The following is a 19,907-nucleotide window of genomic DNA, read 5'->3' on the forward strand; positions in this document are numbered from 1 at the left end:
GACATGGTCACTGACCAGTGAAAGGAGGGTGCTACCACAAGTGAGGCAGTTAAAGGGAATCAGAGGGCAGGCATGTAAGAGCCTCAGATTCTGCAATAACTCAATGATTTTGAGGTTCTTTCAGCTTGTATGAATGATGGTGTCAGCTGCATGGAGAATGAATTATCTGACCATTGTACATAAAGCCATTCAAAGTAAGTGGAGCAAAAAGGAGTATACTGATCGTAGTGGAAAGGTAGTGATGAGGATTGATATTGTCCTCTGCAGCAAAGGTTGAGAGCCTGGAAGACTTTTTGCCTACCAGTGCCAGCATTTGGGACATTTGCTCAAGTTGCAAAGGAACAGAATGAGGAAGGATTGGTCGTCATGGTCTATGGAAGTATCAACAACATAGGCAGGATGAGGATAGAGGTTCTTCAGTCAGTATGAGGAGCTCGGTACCAAATTAAGAAGCAGAACCTCAAAGGTAATGATGTCTGGATTATTACCTGACCAATGTGCAAATTGGAATATGACAAATAGAAAATATTAGATCAAAAGAGATCTCGTATAATGTTGCTGGGGAAAGTAGCTAGCCTGAGGATTGACAGCAGTTCATATTTCAGCAAAGTAGGTTGATCAAGAGATTAATTAAGAGGATAAAAATCAAGTAAAGAGGTAAATTTGGAAGAAGCATAAAAGTAGACTGTAAAATCTTCTATACTAATGTAAAAAAAAAGGTTAGTGAAGACAATTATTGGGAAATTGATAATGGATAACAAGTGTTTGACAATTAAACAATGACTTGAATTCTTTCTTCGTGTAAGAAGCTTCAGATAATTTTCCAGTAATGCTAGGGAGCCAAGGATCAAATAAGGAGAAATTGAAGGAAATGTGTATTTGTGGAAAAAAAAGAGGAATTAATGGGATTAAAAACCGATAAATACACAGGGCCTGATACTCTCCATCTCAGGGTACTAAATGAGGTAACCATAGAAATATTGATTCATGATGGAATCTTCCACGGTTCTGTAGATTCTGGAACAGTCCCAGCAGATTGTTTGGTGGCAAATGTGACACTGCTATTTAAAAAAGTTAGAAGGGAGAAAACAGGGAATTATAGACTGGTTAGCTTAATATAAGTAGTAGAGAAAATGCTACATTAGAATCCCTACAGTGTGGAAACAGGCCCTTCGGCCCAACAAGTCCACTCCGATCCTCTGAAGAGTAACCCATCCAGACCCATTCCCCTATATTTACCCCAGACTAATACATCGAACCTACACATCCCTGAACATTATGGCAATTTAACATGGTTAATTCACCTAACCTGCACATAGAGTCATAGAGATGTACAGTATGGAAACAGACCCTTCAGTCCAACCCGTCCATGCCGACCAGATATCCCAACCCAATCTAGTCCCACCTGCCAGCACCTGGCCCATATCCCTCCAAACCCTTCCTATTCATTTACCCATCCAAATGCAATTGTACCAGCCTCCACCACATCCCCTGGCAGCTCATTCCATACACGTACCACCCTCTGCGTGAAAAATTGTGGGAGGAAACAGGAGCACTTGTAGGAAACCCACGCAGACATGGGAGAACATGCAAACTCCACACAGACAGTTGTCAGAGGCAGGAATTGAACCTGGTTCCACGCTGCTGTGAGGCGATAGTGCTAACCACTGATCCACTGTGCCACGAGAGTGTTTTACTTGTTGATTTATTTATTCATGAGATATGGGCAGCACTGGCTATGCAAGAATGTTTTAATCATTCCAAATTGCCAAGAGGGCAATTAAGAGTCAACCACGCTGCTGTGGGTCTGGAGTCCACATGTAGGTCAAACCAGGTGAAGATGACGGATTTCCTACTCTGGAGGATGCTAATGAACTAGGTAGACTTTTAAGACAATCAATAATGGTTACATGGTCACCATATTAAATCAGCTTTTTAATTCAAGGTTTTTGTTTGATAGAGTTCGAATTTCGATATCTGGCATGGGAGGATTCAAATCCATGTCCCCAAAGCATTAGTTTGGCATTCTGCATTACTGGTTCAGTGGCATTACCACAATGCCACTACATCTCCCTATGAAGAATGTGATAACAGGATACTTTGATATTTTCTATGGGATAAATCAAAGTCAATATGGGTTTATGAATGGAAAATCATGTTTGACAAGCCTGCTTAATTTCTTTGAGATGGTAACTAATTCAATAGATTCATTAGAACCAATCAATATGGTGTATTTGGATTTTTCAACAGCTTTAGTTAAAGTCATATATGAAAAGTTAGTGTATAAGATCAAAACAAGTGGGACTGGGGTAATACACTGGTATATATTGAAAATTGATTAGCAGACTGGAAAGAGAAATCAGAAATTAAATCAGTCATTTTCGGTATGGAACGTATTGCGGTAGCACAGGCAACAGTGCTTAGATCTGAGCTTTCGCAATATATATCAACAGCATGGATAAGGAAACCAAATGCAATATTTCCAAGTTTGTCAAATCTAGTTACGATTGTGAATGGTGAGGAGGATGTGATAAGTTGAATGAATTGGCAAACAAAATATATGGGAGATGTAATGTAACATGGACAAGCTATCCACTTTGGTAGAAAAAACAGAATGGTAAAGTACTATTTAAACAGTAAAAGATTGGGAAGTGTTGATTTATAATCAGACCTGGATGTCCTCATAAACCAGTCACTGAAAGCAAACAAGCAGTTAGTTAGGTAAATGGTACGTTAACCATGATTGCAAAATAATTTGAGTACAAGGGCAGAAATGTCTTACTGCAACTGTACAGGATCTTTGTGAGACTACAACTGGTGTGCTGTATCAATTTTAGTCTCCTTACATAAGAAAGGCTGTACTTGTCATAGAGGGAGTTCCGTTAAGGTTCACCAGACCGATTCCTGGCAAGACAGGATTGTCTATCAGGAACAGATTGGGTTGACTAAGTCTCTGTAGTCTGGAGTTTAGAGGAATGAGAAGGAATCTTATTGAAACATTTAAAATTCTGACAGATGGTCAGACTGGATGCACAGATGATGTTTCCCCTGTCTGTGATGTCTAGAATAAGATGTCAGGATATGGCACTGAGACCTGAAATGAGGAGAAATTTCTTAATTTAGAGGCTGGTGATCTGTGGAATTATCTACCGCATAAGGCTGTGGAAGCAAAATTACTGAACGTGTTCATGCAAAAATAGATAAATTTTGAAAAACTAAAAGAAAATCAATTGCTAATAGATATTACAAAAATAATTTTAAAAAAAGTTAAGGGCTGTGCATCTGAAGGTGTGTAGCATTTGAAACAAAACAGATGAATGGATGAAAATAAAAATACAGAAGTACAGTTTTATAGCAGTACAAAAACATGGCTACAGAATTACCTAAATTGGGAACTGAATATTGAAATGTGTGGGACATGTGTAAAGGTCAAGAAATTAGGAAGAGGAGGAGGTTTGGCTGTTAATTAGCACAATACAGAAGGTACTTAAAGTTCGGGAATTAGAAGTCATTTGGGCAAATATGAGAAATGCTGAAGACAAGAAGTCACTTGTGAGAGTAGTGTACAGGCTCCTTAACAGTAGCCAGGTTGGATGGAATATAAAGGAAGGAAAAAAAATGAGAGGTTGTTGAAAAAGACATAGAGCATTTTAATCTCCAGATAGACTGGAAGAATCAGATGAGAAAAGCAGTCTACCTAAGTTAATTGAATAGTTGGTGGAAGGTTGAAAGGAAATGTCAGAAGTAGGTTCTTTACTCAGAGAGTGACGGGTGCATGGAATGTACTGCAAATGGTGGTAATAGAGTTAGGTACATTAGGGACATTTAAATGACTCTTGGAATGGCACATGGAAGTTATTACAATGAAGGGTATGTAGGTTAGTCTGATCTTAGAGTAGGATAGAAGGCTGGCACAACTCCGAGGGCTGAAGGGCCTGTACTGTGCTGTATTGTTCTATATTCTATATAAAAACTCGGGATATTTTCTCTGGAGCGGCAGAGGCTGATGGGAGATTTAATAGAAGTCTATAATATTATGAGATGCATAGATAAGGTTGATGGTCAGAATCTTTTTCCCAGAGTTGAAATATCTAATATTACGGGGCATGCATTTAAGGTGAGGGGGAGAAGTTCAAAGGGTATGAGAGGGGGCAAGTTTTTTATACAGTGTGTGTTAAGAGTCTGGAACACGCTTCTAGGGATGGTGGTGAAGGCAGCTACATTTAAAGGACTTTTAAATAAGCACCTGAATATGCACACAATGGAGGAATATGGACCAAGAGCAGGCAGAAGGGGTTAGTTTAATTTAGCATCATATGGATGGAGTATACTCAGATTTTTGGAAGATTTTTCATAAAGACCCCCACAAATGGTGAGGTAGAAAACTTAAAAAAAAATGGGATAGAAGGTAATGTATTGACATGGATTAATGATTCACTAATAGATTAAAAAAAAGAGTAGGAATAAACGGACCACTCTTACATTGGCAGTCTATGGATCATGGATCAGTATTTGAGGCCCCAGCTGTTTGTAATATATATTAATGATTTGGAGATGTTTTCCAAATTTACATATGATGCAAAGTCAAGTGGGAATGTGTGTTGAGTGGGAGATGTAAAGTGGCTTCAGAAGGAGTTGGACAGACAGATGGAATAGAATATGAAAAAATAAGAGGTTATCTACTTTGATAGGGAGAACAGATGTACAGAGTATTCTCAAATAGTAGGAGGCTGCAAAATATACAAGGGAGCTAGATGTAGTTTTTGATGACACTGCAGGCTAAAATGCAGGCAAATCAGGGATGCTGGAAAGACAAATGGAATGTAAGCCTTAATTGCAAGAGGATTTGAGTACAGGAGTAGTGATGTTTTACTTCAGTTGTGTAGGAGCTTAGTTAGCCTACAACTAGAGTACTGTATGCACTTTCGTTCTCTCATCTCAAGAAAGATATTATTGCAGTAGAGGGAGTACAACGAATGTTCATCAAACCTGTTCCCAGGGTAGTAGGACTGTTTTATGAAGAGGGATTGGTCAAAATATTCTCAAGAGTTTCAAAGAATGAAACTCTTGTTTAAGGTCTTATTTAAACTCACAAAAGACTTAAGACTTATAGGGCACAATTTAAAAATAACACAGATGGCACTTAGGGTCACAAACCATTGGAATTCCCTGCCAAAGAGAGCTGTGGAAGCTCATTCTTTGAATGTGTTGTTACACGTGCCGAACAATGTGTTTTAACTCATATATAACAAAGAAGTGCAACTCAACTCGTAATAATAATAAACAATAATATTATTTATTTAACAATTATTACTATAACAACAAATTACACTATAAACTAACAATTTACGTTATAAATCTATCTTATGCTTTAACTTAACTCTGGTTGATCGTGTATCACCACACTAGAACTTGGCTGTGCTCCATGTAGTGATGTCATCTGGTCTTCTTTTCCACATGGTCTCAGGGGTACCTTCTCTTCTCAGCGGTTGGTCTCGAGTTACCGTGTTCGAGTTACTGCCCTGAGCGTGGTGTTGCGGTGATTCTTATACTCCAAAGTCCTTGTACTTTTTTGGGAGGGTCTTCACCGATCCCAATGGATCGATCAGGCTTGATCACCCTGATCGATCAGATCCAACCAGGTGTTGGCATGTTGATGGCAGGGTGGCCCTTAGGCATCCATTCCTGGAGTTGCTGGGAGCAAGTAACCTCCTCCACAAAAGGGTGTGAGGTGCCTCTGTGTCTAGTGTACACCTCAATGTTTCTGAATGCCCTGAGCATAACATTTCATTGACTCTATTCAGACCCAAATTTGGGTGTGTTTTGTAGGGTCTGCAGCTACCGGGTTGATTGCAAACTGTCCGTTGGTAGTTGCAGTCTGTCTGGATTCTGCAGTATATTTGTTAGCACAATTACTTTGGTCAAGGCTTGCCTTAGTTTTCCAGCATCCCTTATTCACTGTCTAATCTTTGTAAATCCATCATAAACTCATCAATTTAAGTGGCCTGTCCGGCCATAAAGTTTAAAATAGAGATGGCTAGATTCTGATTACCAATGGTGGTACAAGCTTATGGGAATGAGGTGGGTCAAAGGCATTAAAGTGTTTAATCAGTTATACTGAAAGGCAGGCAGGCTCAACAGGCTGAATGGCCTGCTCCTGTTCATTGTTTCTAAAATATTACTAAGTGGAGTGACTTTCAGTAAGAGCATAATGTATCATTAAGCCAGGAGCTCAAACATAGCTCAATGAATAGTGTAGGTGAGCTTGTCAGAAGCACCACCAGGTATATCTAAAATTGAGATGTCAACCTTGTGAAGGTACAACATAGCACTATTTATATGTTAAGAAGCAAAAGCATCCTGGAGCAGATAGAGCTAAGCGATCACATAATCATGAATCAGTTCAAATCTCTGTTCTGCCATAACGATCAACCAACTGGAAGAAAATATTCTGCAATATTCCCATCCTCGGTGACAGAGAAGCCCAATCTGAAGCAGTGCTGAATGAATGATCTATCTCACTTTCCTTGTAAGGTTCTCAGTATCATAGATGCCAATATTAGTCAAGACATTTTATCTCACATGATGTCAAGAAATGGCTGAAGGCAGTGGATACTGTAACGGTTAGAGCCCAACATGCCTGAACTGGTTCTTTTACCTAGTGCCAATCTCCTACCTTTTCCCCATAAGCATATGCACCATTTCTATCTAAATAATCATACATTGTTCTCTTGAATGCCTCATTTAAACCTGCCTCAACCACATTTCCAGATAGTGCATTGCACGCTCTAATTACCCATTGTGTGAATAAATTATTTTCTTTCATTGCCCTTGCTTTGTCTGCACATCTCTTTAAGTCTGCCCTCTCATTTTTTTTCTTTTATAAGTGGGAAAAGCCTCTTGTTTCTCATACCTGGAACCATTATGTTTGTTGAAATGGGTACTGGCGTGAGAATGGCTGAAACAGAGGAGCACTTGATGTTAGCATTTCGCAATGTTCATTGGGAGTCTTACAAGTGGTGATGGATGTTCTCTCTCTGTCTAATGATTAATTTGGATTTATTTTCATCTGTTATGGATGTTGCTAGCTAGGCCAGCATTTATTGCCCAGCCCTAATTAACAAGAGAGCAACTAAGAGTCAACCGCATTACTGCTGGTTTGGTGTCATATTTAGGACAGACCAGGCAAGGACAGCAAATTTCTTTCCTTCAGTGGCATTATTGTAATAGCAGACATTGTGTGATCAAAAATATAACACTGCTGTTCAAGAAAATGGGAGGGAGAAAGTGTGGAATCACAGGCTTGTTAACCTGGCATCAGTCCTGAGAAAGATTTTGGAATCCTCTGTTAACCAATTGGTAACAGCAGCCTTAGAAAATTATATTATGATGAGACAATGTCGATATAGTTTTATAAAAGAAAAACAGAGTGCCCTTGAACATGAAACAACAGGATTAACTAGATGAGTAATCAAGAAGGCAAATGATGTTTTGGTCTTTATTGCAACATGGTTGATGTGCAAGAAAAAGTAGCTTTGCTGAAGTTGGTGCAGGGTTTTGGTGAGACTACCTCAAATCACAGACTTGTTATAGTGCAGAAGAAGGTCATTCAGCTATCATGTTTGCATCTGCTCTCTGAATGAGCTTCATAACTTAGTGTTATTCTCCTGCCCTTTGCTATAACCTTGCATATTATTTCTACTTAAATAAACATCGCATGCTCTTTTCATGCCTTTATTGAAGCTGTTTCCACCACACTTCCAGGCGGTGCATTTCAGAACTGAATGACTTGCTATATGAAATTTTTTTTGTCACGTCATATTTAATTCTTCTGCAAATCATTTTAAATCTGGCCCTTTTGTTCTTGATCTCTTTCAGAGAATGTGAACAGTTTCTTCCTGTCTACTCAGTTCTGACCTCTCTTGATTTTGAAAACTTCAATCAGTTCTCCTCTTGGCCTTTTCGTGTCCAAGTCCCAAGTTCTCCTAAATATCTTCATAACTAGGACCCTTCTAAACTCTCTCCATTGTTAAGTACAGTACTATACTCTAGCTGAGGTTTGATGAGCATTTTATGAAGATTCAACATAACCACCCTGCTCTTATACTCTTACGCAATTACTAATAAACTCTGGAATACTATGGTTTATTAACTGCTCCCTCCACTTGTCCTGCTACCTTCAATAACTTAAGCAAGTGGACATCCAGGTGTCACCATTTCTATGCACTCTAAAAGAGTGGTGCCTTTCTATCAAAATGTATTACCTCACATTTCTCCAGATTAAACCTCTTCTGCCACCTATCCATCCTATATGGATAGATTTTGGTCTCCATGCCCAAGGAAAGATATACTTACCTGAGAGCCTTGATAGATTGAGTTTTGGATTGAGAGTGGATTGTATGAGAGATTGAGTAAAATGGTGTATATTCTGGAGTTTACAAGAATGACATGATTTTATTGAAACATGCATAATTCAGAAAGGAAACTGAGAAACTGTTTCCCATGGCCAGTGAGTGTAGAATCAGGTCATGTATTTTTAAAGTAAGGGTACAGCTATTTCAGACTCTGATTAGGAAGTATTTCCACCAAATGGTGAGCTCTGAATCTTCAGAATTCTCTCTTCCCAGAGAGCTATAGATCAAATATATTCATGGCTCATATTAATAAATTCTTATACTCAAAGTTATTGTTAAGGCTTTGAGAATCAGGTGGGAGAGTGAAGTTGACATTCAAGATCAGCCATGATCTTGTTAACTGATGAAGTAGGCCCATGCAGCAGGGACTGTATGTACTACTATTTTTATTTCTAATCAATCTGCTCAGAGATGTTATTAAACCCTCTGCAGTAGGTGTGACTTGAACCTGGGCTTCTGAGTTCAGGGGTAGAAGCACTACCACCGTGCCACAAGAGGGCCCCAAAGTTGAATTCACATTTCATCATCTGCCATGGTGGGATTTGAAACCAGCTCCCCAGAATATTATTTGGATCTCTGATTAATATCACTAGGCCATTGCCTCCCCAAAGAAAATTTCCAAAGACAATGAGCATTTTAAAATCAAGGTGTTGTCTGTTTGAGAGCCAATATATATTGAAAGGCACACGGGTGATGGGCGAATATCTACCTTTACACAAATACAATATAGTAGTCTAAAATCATCATTAAATACTTTTTACATTCGCATGTTATATTAAAGGCATTCTTACTTCTCAACACCATGCATGACAGCTTCAAAGTAGTTTTATTCATAGTGTAATAGAAGCAGAACTAGTTACAAGTATCGCCAGCAATTGTTGATACATCTCCTTGTGTCTGAGAATGGCAGAGAAATTTGTGGAACAATAATCAATAATGGAAAAAGAGAGGGTGACTTTTGAATCACCAAGGTTGGTAATTTTATGGGCTGCTAAAAAGAAATTAGTGATGGTAACAGCTCATATAATTCCTCCCAGCATATTATCATAAACTAAGTTGCATTTTAGGAAAATGCAAATACTTACAAGGCAAACAAATTTTTAATATAGATTGATATTTACTGCTGAGCTCTTTTAACCTCTCTCTGCAGAGAACTGTCATTTGTTTCTTCTATCCATTCCTGTTTTCTGCTTCCCTGAGATTATACTTCCAAAGAAATATTCTGCCTTGATTTCCCTCCTTACTCATTTATAGCTACTGTCCCACATAATTCAAATAGTTTGCCTTCTTTCAACCTCCTTTTTTTGTCTTGTGTAGTTGTATGCTTGAAAATTGTCTTTGGAACCTTGCTGTCCTTGATCAGACCAGGATCTCTCAATCAGTCAGTTCTAGTCTTCCAGTTGAAACTTCAGTTGAGCTCTTGTAGGCAGAAAATTAAGCTCCTGAAGATCTCAAATCATTAGTTTTCTATTTGGTTTCACTGCAAGTTCCTCTGACTCTGCTAGTGACGGAGACTGGGCTGTTTTGTTGGTTGAGTCCTCAGTTCTCCCTTGTTTATTATCTTTCTTCTGTCTGCATTACAGTTGGCTGGGGTTATTTGTCAATGTGTGTGACTTAGTCTCTGAAAATGTTCCCTTGATTCACCATCTCCATTCATTTCTCCCATCAGCTGTATGATGACCATAAACATCTATTTGATATCAAAGAGAACATGGCCTCCACACTGGTGGAAAGAGTGGCTGGTGATATCGAGAAGCTCTTGGACAAGAAAGTGGAAGCTCTGGAGGTAAGGATTTTTGGATACTATCTTCTTCAGCCTCAACAAAACTTGTTTCATTTATTAATTAAGAGTTTTTAGTGTGTTGTGTAAATTTGAGAGTTGGTGATTCGGACAGCCTGTGACATCTCGAGATCAAAGTCACTGAGTGATTCATAGGAAGATGGTGGACTTTGGTTTGTGGTGAATTCTGAACAATACTTCCCTGGAGGCTCACATTTTACAATCATTCAGAATTTTCTTTACATTAACAAGTTGCAAAATTGAGTCAATAGCCCATCAGAGTTTTGAAGTCTTTTAATTGTCTGGAGTGCCTGTAATTCTCTTTGCTGGCATGTAAATGTACTTGCATTGGTTACTGCCTTGAATACTTTTCAAATGCAGATGTGCCTGTTAATGATGATCAAAGACGATTGGATGTATGTATAACAGAATAATGATAATATATCCTCGGCATGAAATGCTTGCTAATCTTTTAAATCTTCCATTACCTCTTGAGGCAAATATTATTGTTTATTTACTCTTATCACCTTGTCCTGATTGAATTTTTTTGACCTGGATGCTTGTGACAGCTTGAATATTTAGAGGTATGCGATTCTTTTTGTAGCTGTTTGTGTCTTTCTGGGGTTGGAGAGACTCATTTGAAGCATAAAATATTTCTGGACAGGAAAGATGTTCCAAGGTGCTTGGAGTTTCTATTGCAGATTTAACATCTGATTTTAGAAGACCTTTTATTTCTGTAACCAACACCTTCAAATACTCTCAGTGGTCCTGAAATTTCTCTTGGGGATCTTACTAACCCTCACTATAATTTCACCAGGGATCTCACAGAAATTACAAAGAGCCAGGTTGTTTCTATTGGTTCCTGCATTGGCTTTCCATTACTACTTAGAAAGCAAATTGTGGTTAAGTATATGAGAACGGAATGGTGGTGAGGAATCCCTAATCTGGGAGTTCTTTGCCCTGGCCATAGAAAGGTAGCCAGCTGTTTAATGGCAGCTATTACATTCAATACAATGTACCTTAGCCTCACTTACAAAGGCAAACGTGGGCCCCATTGACATGCTTTAGGTCAGACAAATAACTCAAGGAAACAAAGAAAATTGGAGGAGGAGTAGGCCATTTGGCCTGTTGAGCCTGCTCCACTATTCAATATGATCATGGCTGATTTTCCTACTCAGTACCCTGTTCCTACTTTCACCTCATACTCTTCGATCCCTTTAGCCCTAAAAGCTACATCCAACTCCTTGAAAACATCTTATGTTTTGGTTTCAACCTTCTTTTATGGCAGAGAATTCCTGAGCTCACAACTCTCAGTCCTAAATAACCTACCCTGTATCCTTAGACTGTGACCTGTGGTTTGGGACTCCCCAGTTAATGCAAACATCTTTTTTGTGTTTAGACTGTTTTATCCTGTTAGAATTTTATAGGTTTCTGTGAGAACCCTATATTCTTCTAAATTCCAATGAATATAGCCCTAATAAATCCAATCTCTTTTCACACATCAATCCTGCAATTGTTATACTCCCTCCCTCCATTGCTCCTCAAAATAAGGAGACTAAAAACTGCAAACAATACATCAGATAAGGTCTTACCATGGCCCTGTACAATTGCAGCAAGATATCCTTGCTCCTGTACTTGAATCTTTATGCTACAAAGGCCGACATACCATTTACCTTCACTGTACCAGCATGCTTACTTTCAGCAACTGGTGTACACTCAGGTCTTGTTGTTTCTTCCCCCTGCCCAATCTATTCCTATTCAGCTGAGAATCTGCCTATTTGCTTTTGCCAACAAAGTGGTCAACCTCACGTTTATCCACACTGTATTTAATCTGCCATGCATTTGCCCACTCACTCAACTTATTCAAACCACAACGAAAGCATTTCTGTATCCTCCTCACAGTTCAAACTCCCACACAGCTTTCTGTTGTTTGAAAATTTGGAGGTATTACATTGACTTCCCTCATATAAATATTTAGTGAATAACTAGGGTGCAAGCACTGACCCCAGAAGTACACCAGTATTCACTGGCTGTCACATGGAAAATTACCAGTTTATTCTTTCTTTTGTTTCCTGTCTGCCAGCCAGTTCTCTACTAATGTCATTGCAATACTTCCAATTCCATTTGCATTAATTTTACACACTAATCTATTATATAGGATCTTAGTAAACAACATCCCAGTGGTTTTCCCTTATCAGCTCTGTTATTTACATCCTTGTAAAATCCCAGATTTGTCAAGCCTGATTTCCTTTTTGTTTATCCATGCGGACTCTGGCCACTCCTGTCACTGTTTTCCAAGTGGTCTGCTATTAAACATGGCTGTAGATTTTCCTGACTACCAATGTCAAGCTAACTGGTCTGTAATTCTCACTTTCTTTTTACCTCTTCCTTTAAATTGTGAGATTATATTAGCTATTCTCCAGTTCATAGGAACTGTTCCAAAGTCTACAAAATCTTGAAAGATGACCACTAATGCATCCACTATTTCTAAAGCTGCTTCCTTAAATATTCTGAGATCTACATCATTGGGCCCTGGGGAACTGTCAGCCTTTTAATCCCATCAATTTCCTCAATACTACACAGCAACCTTGGTTATCCGAACATCAGTTATCCGAACTTCGGATTATTTGAACAAGATCTCAAGGTCCTGTAAAAACGTTACGTCACAAAGATGTTACCGACACTGGTATAACGATCGTGATCAGGAAATCTGAGTGCATCAACAAGGACGGTGATGAGTTGACTGCAACAGTGTATGGGATTTTAAATGGTCTAATGTTTATCGAGTAGGTCGGGTGTGTGGTTGGAAGAATTGTCAGGACAGCGTTTCAGTAATTAAATATGATTGCAAATGAATGGACAGGATTTCACCTGATGTGAAATGGTGAGAGTGTTGTCAGAATTGCGATGAGAAATTTGAATGATGTTTCAATTTAAAAGCTGGCGAATGAAATGAAATCAGGATGAGTGTGGAGTTTGTATTAGGTGATGAAAAGGCTGGTTTTGGTATTTCCAGTGTTTAAATTGTAGGAAATTATGGCCAAGCAAAATTGTCAAAAATATCCATATTACTCAGTTGTAACTACTTTTAAGATAGTAAGTATTTAAAATTAAAAATTACTTTATGTTAGATATAATTATTTTGACTCTTATACCTGCATAATACTGCGTCTAAAGATATATTCGCCCAAGATTGATAAACCTGACACCAACAATGTATATTTAATAGATGCTTCATTTGAAGCTGTGATTGGAGTAGTGGAACAAAGAAACTCAAGCACCTCAAGCAACAGTGACTAGATAGCTTCCTTTGTTTATGATCAGATCGGTTATCCGAACAATCAGTTATCTGAACAAAATACTCCCCACCCGTCTCGTTCGGATAATCGAGGTCGTTCTGTATATCACTGGAAATACTGATTTCCTACAGTTCCTCCCTCCTGCTAAGCCCTCTATTTGCAGCAGTTTTGTGGCATTATTTGTGTCTCCCTTTGTGAAGGCAGAACTAAAATATGTATGGTTTTCAATGATAACCTCCTCTGTTTCTGACTGTACGGAATCTACGTTTACCTTCACTAATCTTTTCTATTCACATTCCAGGAGAATCTTTTACAATCAGTTTTTGAATGTTCCCCGCAAGCTTACACATGTAATTGAGATGTACAGCACAAAAACAGACCCTTCGGTCCAACTCGTACATGCCAACCAGATATCCCAACCCAATCTAGTCCCACTTGCCAGCACCTCCAAACGCTTCCTATTCATATACCCATCCAGATACCTTTTAAATGTTGCGATTGTACGAGCCTCCACCACTTCCTGTGGCAGCCCAAAACTCTATCTATTCCAAGTTTGCAGGAACTAATTGGTGTAGTATTCCAAGATCACTTCTATTTACAATCTATATTGATGCCTGTGCTTCAATACTCTGTTTCTTTGTCTACGTTTGTCAATGTAATCAAGCAAGATTGGATTGCAAATGGTGAGGAGGGCTGCAAAGACCCTGTGTTTTTTTCACTAACTAGTAATGCAAAGACCCAGGTAAATCTGAGCACCTTGGTTTGAAATCCACCACAGGTGTCCATTCTTAACTGGGAAGAAAACTTCTATCCTTATCTAGTCTGCCAAACATATGACCCCAGACCTGGAGCAATACAGGATTGAAACTGGATGTACTACAGTATCAACTAAAGCACTAGAAACAACGATCTGACAGTCATACTTTTAATCACACCTTACACACTACGTCCCAGACACCAACACCAGCGATGGTGTCACTGAAGTATTTTAGTCGAGGGAGTAGCCCTGGAAGCCCTCAACATTGGCTTCAGATCCCATAAAGTCTCATGGCATCTAGTTAAACATGAGCAAGGAAACCTCCTGATTACTATGCATATTTCTATCTACTGACGGATAGATAATGTGGAGCGACATTGAGGTAGCATGAAGGGTGACGAGCACAATGTTCTCTGGGGTGTGGGATTTTAACGTCCATTGCTAAGACTGGCTTAGTACCTGTACTGATCAAGCACAAAGTGGCATAACTGTTAGGTTGAATCTGCAGCAGGTAGTGATGGAACCAAGAAGCAGGAAAAACATAATTGACTACATGTTGCCTTACATAAATGCAACCGTCCAAGACAGAATGGCTAAGAGTCACTATCTCCACAAAGGATTAGAAAGTGAGGGAACACTCCATGTTGTTTGACACTAACACCACGCAAAATTCAAACAGATTGGGCAACTCACGACTGAGCATCCATGGGGCCATCAGCAGCAACAAAAACTCCAATCTATAACCTCATGGCATTGTATATCCCACTCTACCAACATCATCAAGCCAGGGGATCAGCCCTAATTCAATGAACAGTACAAGAGAGCATGCCAGAAGGAACACCAGACACACCTTAAAAAAGGGTTGTCAGTGTGCTGTCATGGCACAGTGGTAACGTACTGATCTTTGAGCTAGGAAATCTGGGTTCAATGTCTCACCTGCTATAAAGGTGTGTAGTAACACCTCTGAGCAGGTTAAATAGGTGAAGCCATAAAGAGGCTACTACTTGTATGCCAAATAGCAGAAACTGTAAATGATGGGAAGAGCTGAGCAATTATGCAACCACTGGATCAGATCCAAGCTCTGCAATTATGTCACATCAATGTATTCTATATTCCCCGTCTTGATCAGTCCCTTTGTGCTTCTTTGCTGAAATCTAAACTGTTCCCAATCCTGAGGTCTGTTGTTGTTTTTTGCCCAATTTGTATGTCCCTTCCTTGGATCTTATGATATACTAATTTCTCTTGTCAGTGATGGTCAGGCCAACTCTCCTATTTTATTTTAGTGCCTGACAACAATATACAACGATAGACTGTCTTTTTAAAATGTTTGCGATTGCCTTTCACCATCATCCCTTTAAGTAACATTCTTCAATTTACCAGAGCCAGCTTATGCCTTTTACCATCTAGTTTTTTTTATTTAGAATCTGGACCCTAGTTTTGGAATCAACAGTCCCTATTGTTTTCTGCCCTCTGGTGTTTCTAATTTCTATCCGTACTGATTCCATTTTACCAGAGCTAACATTCTTTCTCAATATTGTGTTAATGTCCTCTTTAACCAACACTGCTATCTCCTTTTCCTCGTTGTCTGTCCTTCCTAAAATCTAAATATCCCTGCATGTTCAGTTCCCATCCCTGGTCAGTCTGCGGCCACCTCTCTGTAATCCCAACCATCAGTTTGTATTTATTGTGTGAAAAATCCTTGCACTTTATTGTGATGCTCAAAGTACGTTAAGTCTTGACATTTTCAGTTCCAGTCACTTTATTCTGTACTGTGGCCCTTATACTAAATATCATACTAAAAGAAAACTACTTTCTATTTTCTGTAAGAAACCAATACTCAGTCTGTGGGAATATATTACTCTGTAATATCATACACTTAACTAAAACAAAATGATCTGTTGGTAACACCTTAAGAGTGCTTTTAGAAAATCCTCAAATACTTTATCTATAGATTCCCAGTTGTGTAAGTTTTATCCTCATAACATTGGGCAGTCAGAAATATTGGAACACATTGGTAGCGAGGAAAACGGATGAGGACCTGAAAAGTGATTATGGGGAGTTAGGTTGGAAACTAAAACGCAGGATGAACAGAGTAGTAATCTCGGGATTGCTACTGGTGCCATGGGCGAGTGAGGCAAGGAACAGAGAGCAAATGTTGCTGAATATGTGGCTGCAGAACTGGTGTAGGAGGGAGTGCATCAGATATGTGCATCATTGGATTACCTTCTGGGAGAGGTGGGACCTATATCAGGAGGATGGGTTGCATCTGAACTGGAGGGGTATCAATATCCTGGGAGGAAGGTTTGCTAGAGTTCTTCTGGTGGATTTAAACTAGTTTGGCAGGGAGCTATGGATCAGAGGATGGAGAAGCTGGTGAGCTGGCAGATACAGCATGCAGAGAGTCTGTGAGGAAGGATACAGTTGATAGGGAAAAATTGCAGTCAGTGTGATGGGGTGGTGTGGGACTATTTTAACACAAAAAGTGTCAGGAATAAGGGTGATGAACTTAGAACATAGTTCAGTACTTGGAGCTACGATGTTGTGGCCATTGCGGAGACTTGGATGTCGCAGGGGCAGGAATCGTTATTGAATATTCCAGGGTTTAGATGTTTCAAAAGGAATAAAGAAGGAGATAAAAGAGGTGGGGGAAATGGCATTGCTAATCAGGGATAGTATCACAGCTACAGAAAGGGATATCATCTGGAAGGGTTTGTCTACAGAGTCAGTATGGGTGGAAGTCAGAAACAGGAAAGGAGCAGTCACTTTACTGGAGTTTTCTACAGACCCCCCTCCCCTCCCCTCCCAAATGCAACAGAGACACGGAGGAGCAGATTGGGAGGCAGATTTTGGAAAGGTGCAGAAGTAACAGGGTTGTTGTCATGGGTGATTTCAACTTCCCTAATATTGATTGGAAACTCCTTAGTGCAAATAGTTTGGATGGAGCTGATTTTGTCAGGTGTGTCCAGGAAGGATTCAGTACGGAGATAGGCCGACTCATGGGGAGGCCATAATGCATTTGGTGCTTAGCAACAAACCAGGTCAGGTGTCAGATCTCCTAGTGGAAGAGCATTTCGGTGATAGTAATCACAACCTCCTGACCTTCACTATAGTTATGGAGAGGGATAGGAGCAGACGGTATGGGAAAGTATTTAATTGGGGGAGGGGAAATTACAATGCTATTAGGCAAGAACTGTGGAGCATAAATTGGGAACAGATGTTCTCGAGGAATTGCATGACAGAAATGTGGAGTTTGTTTAGGGAGCATTTGCTGATAGTGCTTGATAGGTCTGTCCTACTGAGGCAAGGAAGTGATGGTAGGTTGAAGGAATCTTGAATGACAAGAGATTTGGAGCAACGAGTTAAGAGGAAGAAGGAAGCATAGTTAAGGTTGTGGAAGCAAACATCAGACAGGGCTCTAGAGGGTTACAAGGTAGCCAGGAAGGAGCTGAAGAATGGACACAGGAGAGCTAGAAGGAGGCATGGCGGGTAGGATTATGTGAGGAGGAAGAGGATGGCCAGAGTGAGGGTAGGGCCAATCAGGGACAGTGAAGGGAACTTGTGTGTGGACTCGGAGGAGTTGGGGAGGGCCTTAATGAATACTTTGCTTCACAGGTGCAGCAGGTTCATAGCTGCTGGAAAGCGGAGTCGCAGATAGATAGGATAATGATGAAGGTGTTTGGTATGCTTGCCTTTATTGGTCAGTGCATTGAGTATATGAGATGTTGTGGTTGTGGTTGTACCAGGACATTGGTTAGGCCACTGTTGGAGTACTGTGTCTAATTCTGGTCTCCCTGCTATAAGAAGGACATTATGAAACTTGAAAGGGGTCAGAAAGGATTTACAAGGATGTTGCCAGGGTTGGAGAGGCTGAATAGGCTGGGGCTATTTTCCCTGGAGCATCGGAGGCTGAGAGGTGACCTTACAGAGGTTTATAAAATCATGAGTGCCATGGATAGGGTAAACAGACAAGGTCTTTTCCCTGGTGTTTAAGGTGAGAGGAGAAAGTCAACTAAGGGGCAGCCTTTTCAGGCAGAAGGCGGTGTGTTTGTGAAATTGAGCTGCCAAAGAAAGGAATAGAATCATAAAGATGTGCAGCACGAAAACATTCCCTTCGGTCCAAATCATCCATGCTGACCAGATATCCCAACCTAATCTAGTCCCATTTGCCAGCACCTGGCCCATATCCATCCAAACCCTTCCTATTCATATACCCATCCAGGTACCTTTTAAATGTTGCACTTGTGCCAGTTTCCACCACTTCCTCTGGCAGCTCATTCCATACTCTGCATGAAAAAGTTGCCCCTTAGGTCTCTTTTATATCTTTCTCCTCTCACTCTAAACCTGTGCCCTCTAGTTCTGGACTTCTCCACCCCAGGGAAAATACATTGCCTATTTATTCTATCCATGCCCCTCATGATTTTATAATGTCACTCCTCAGTCTCTGACGCTCCAGGGAAAACAGCCCCAGCCTATTTAGACTCTCCCCATAGCTCAAACCCTCCAACCCTGGCAACATCTTTGTAAATCTTACTGAACCCTTTCAAATTTCACAACATCCTTCTGATAGGAAGGAGACCAGAATTGCACGCAATATTCCAAAAGTGGCCTAACCAACGTCCTGTACGGCCGCAACAAGACGTTCCAACTTCTACACTCAATACTCTGATCAATAAAGGAAAGCATACCAAATACCTTCACTATCCTATCTGCCTGCGACTCTACTTTCAAGTAGCTATGAACCTGCACTCCAAGATCTCTTTGTCCAGCAACACTCTCTCGGACTTTATCAGTAAATGTATAATCCCTGCTCTGATTTGCTTTCCAAAAATGCAACAACTCGTGTTTATCTAAATTAAACTCCATCTACCACTCCTCAGCCATTGCCCATCTGATCAAGATCCTGTTTTAATCTGAGGTAACCTTCTTCGCTGTCCACAACACCTCCAATTTTGGTGTCATCTGCAAACTTACCAACTATTCCTCCTATTTTCACATTAAATAAATAACAAAAAGTAGTTGACCCAGCACCAATCCTTGTGGCACTTCAATAGTCATAGGCCTCCAGTCTGAAAAATAACCCTCAACCACTACCTCTGTCTTTTAACTTTGAGTCAGTTTTGTATCCAAATGGCTAGTTCTCCCTGTATTCCATGAGATCTAACCTTGCTAATCAGTCTCCCATGAGGAACCTTGTCAAATGTCTGACTGAAGTTCATATACCCCAAATTCACTGTTCTGCCCTCATCAATCCTCTTTGTTACTTCTTCAAAATACTCAATCAAGTCCATGAAACATGATTTCCCATGCACAAAGCCATGTCGACTATCCTTAAACAGTTCTTGCCTTTCCACATATGTGTAAACTCTGTCCTTCAGGATTCCGTCCAACAACTTGCCTACCACCAACATCTGGCTCACCAATCTATAGTTTCCTGGCTTATCCTTACACCTTTCTAAAATAGTGGTGCTACGTTAGCTAACCTCCAGTCTTCTGGCACCTCACCTTGACTATCGATAATACAAATATACCAGCAAGGAACCCAGCAATTACTTCCCTCGGTTCCCACTAGTATTATAGAAGGGAAAGTAGAAGATAGGTTAGAGGAAGGAGTTGTAAATAGTTGTTGGTTAATTATTCTCTGTTATACTTTGAGAAAT

The 19,907-nt window shown here is 40.0% G+C and overlaps 1 protein-coding gene across 1 annotated transcript in view; it reads left to right on the plus strand.

Annotated features, from left to right (window-relative positions):
• cacna2d2a (calcium channel, voltage-dependent, alpha 2/delta subunit 2a) overlaps positions 1 to 19,907 on the plus strand; it is an 871,148-nt gene that overhangs the window by 218,798 nt on the left and 632,443 nt on the right. Inside the window, exon 3 of the mRNA XM_060835047.1 lies at positions 10,084 to 10,200. Within this exon, the coding sequence (XP_060691030.1) occupies positions 10,084 to 10,200 (117 nt within the window). The remainder of the gene's footprint in view (positions 1 to 10,083; positions 10,201 to 19,907) is intronic.

Source organism: Hemiscyllium ocellatum, chromosome 14 (genome assembly GCF_020745735.1).
Source record: "Hemiscyllium ocellatum isolate sHemOce1 chromosome 14, sHemOce1.pat.X.cur, whole genome shotgun sequence".
Taxonomy (NCBI): domain Eukaryota; kingdom Metazoa; phylum Chordata; class Chondrichthyes; order Orectolobiformes; family Hemiscylliidae; genus Hemiscyllium; species Hemiscyllium ocellatum.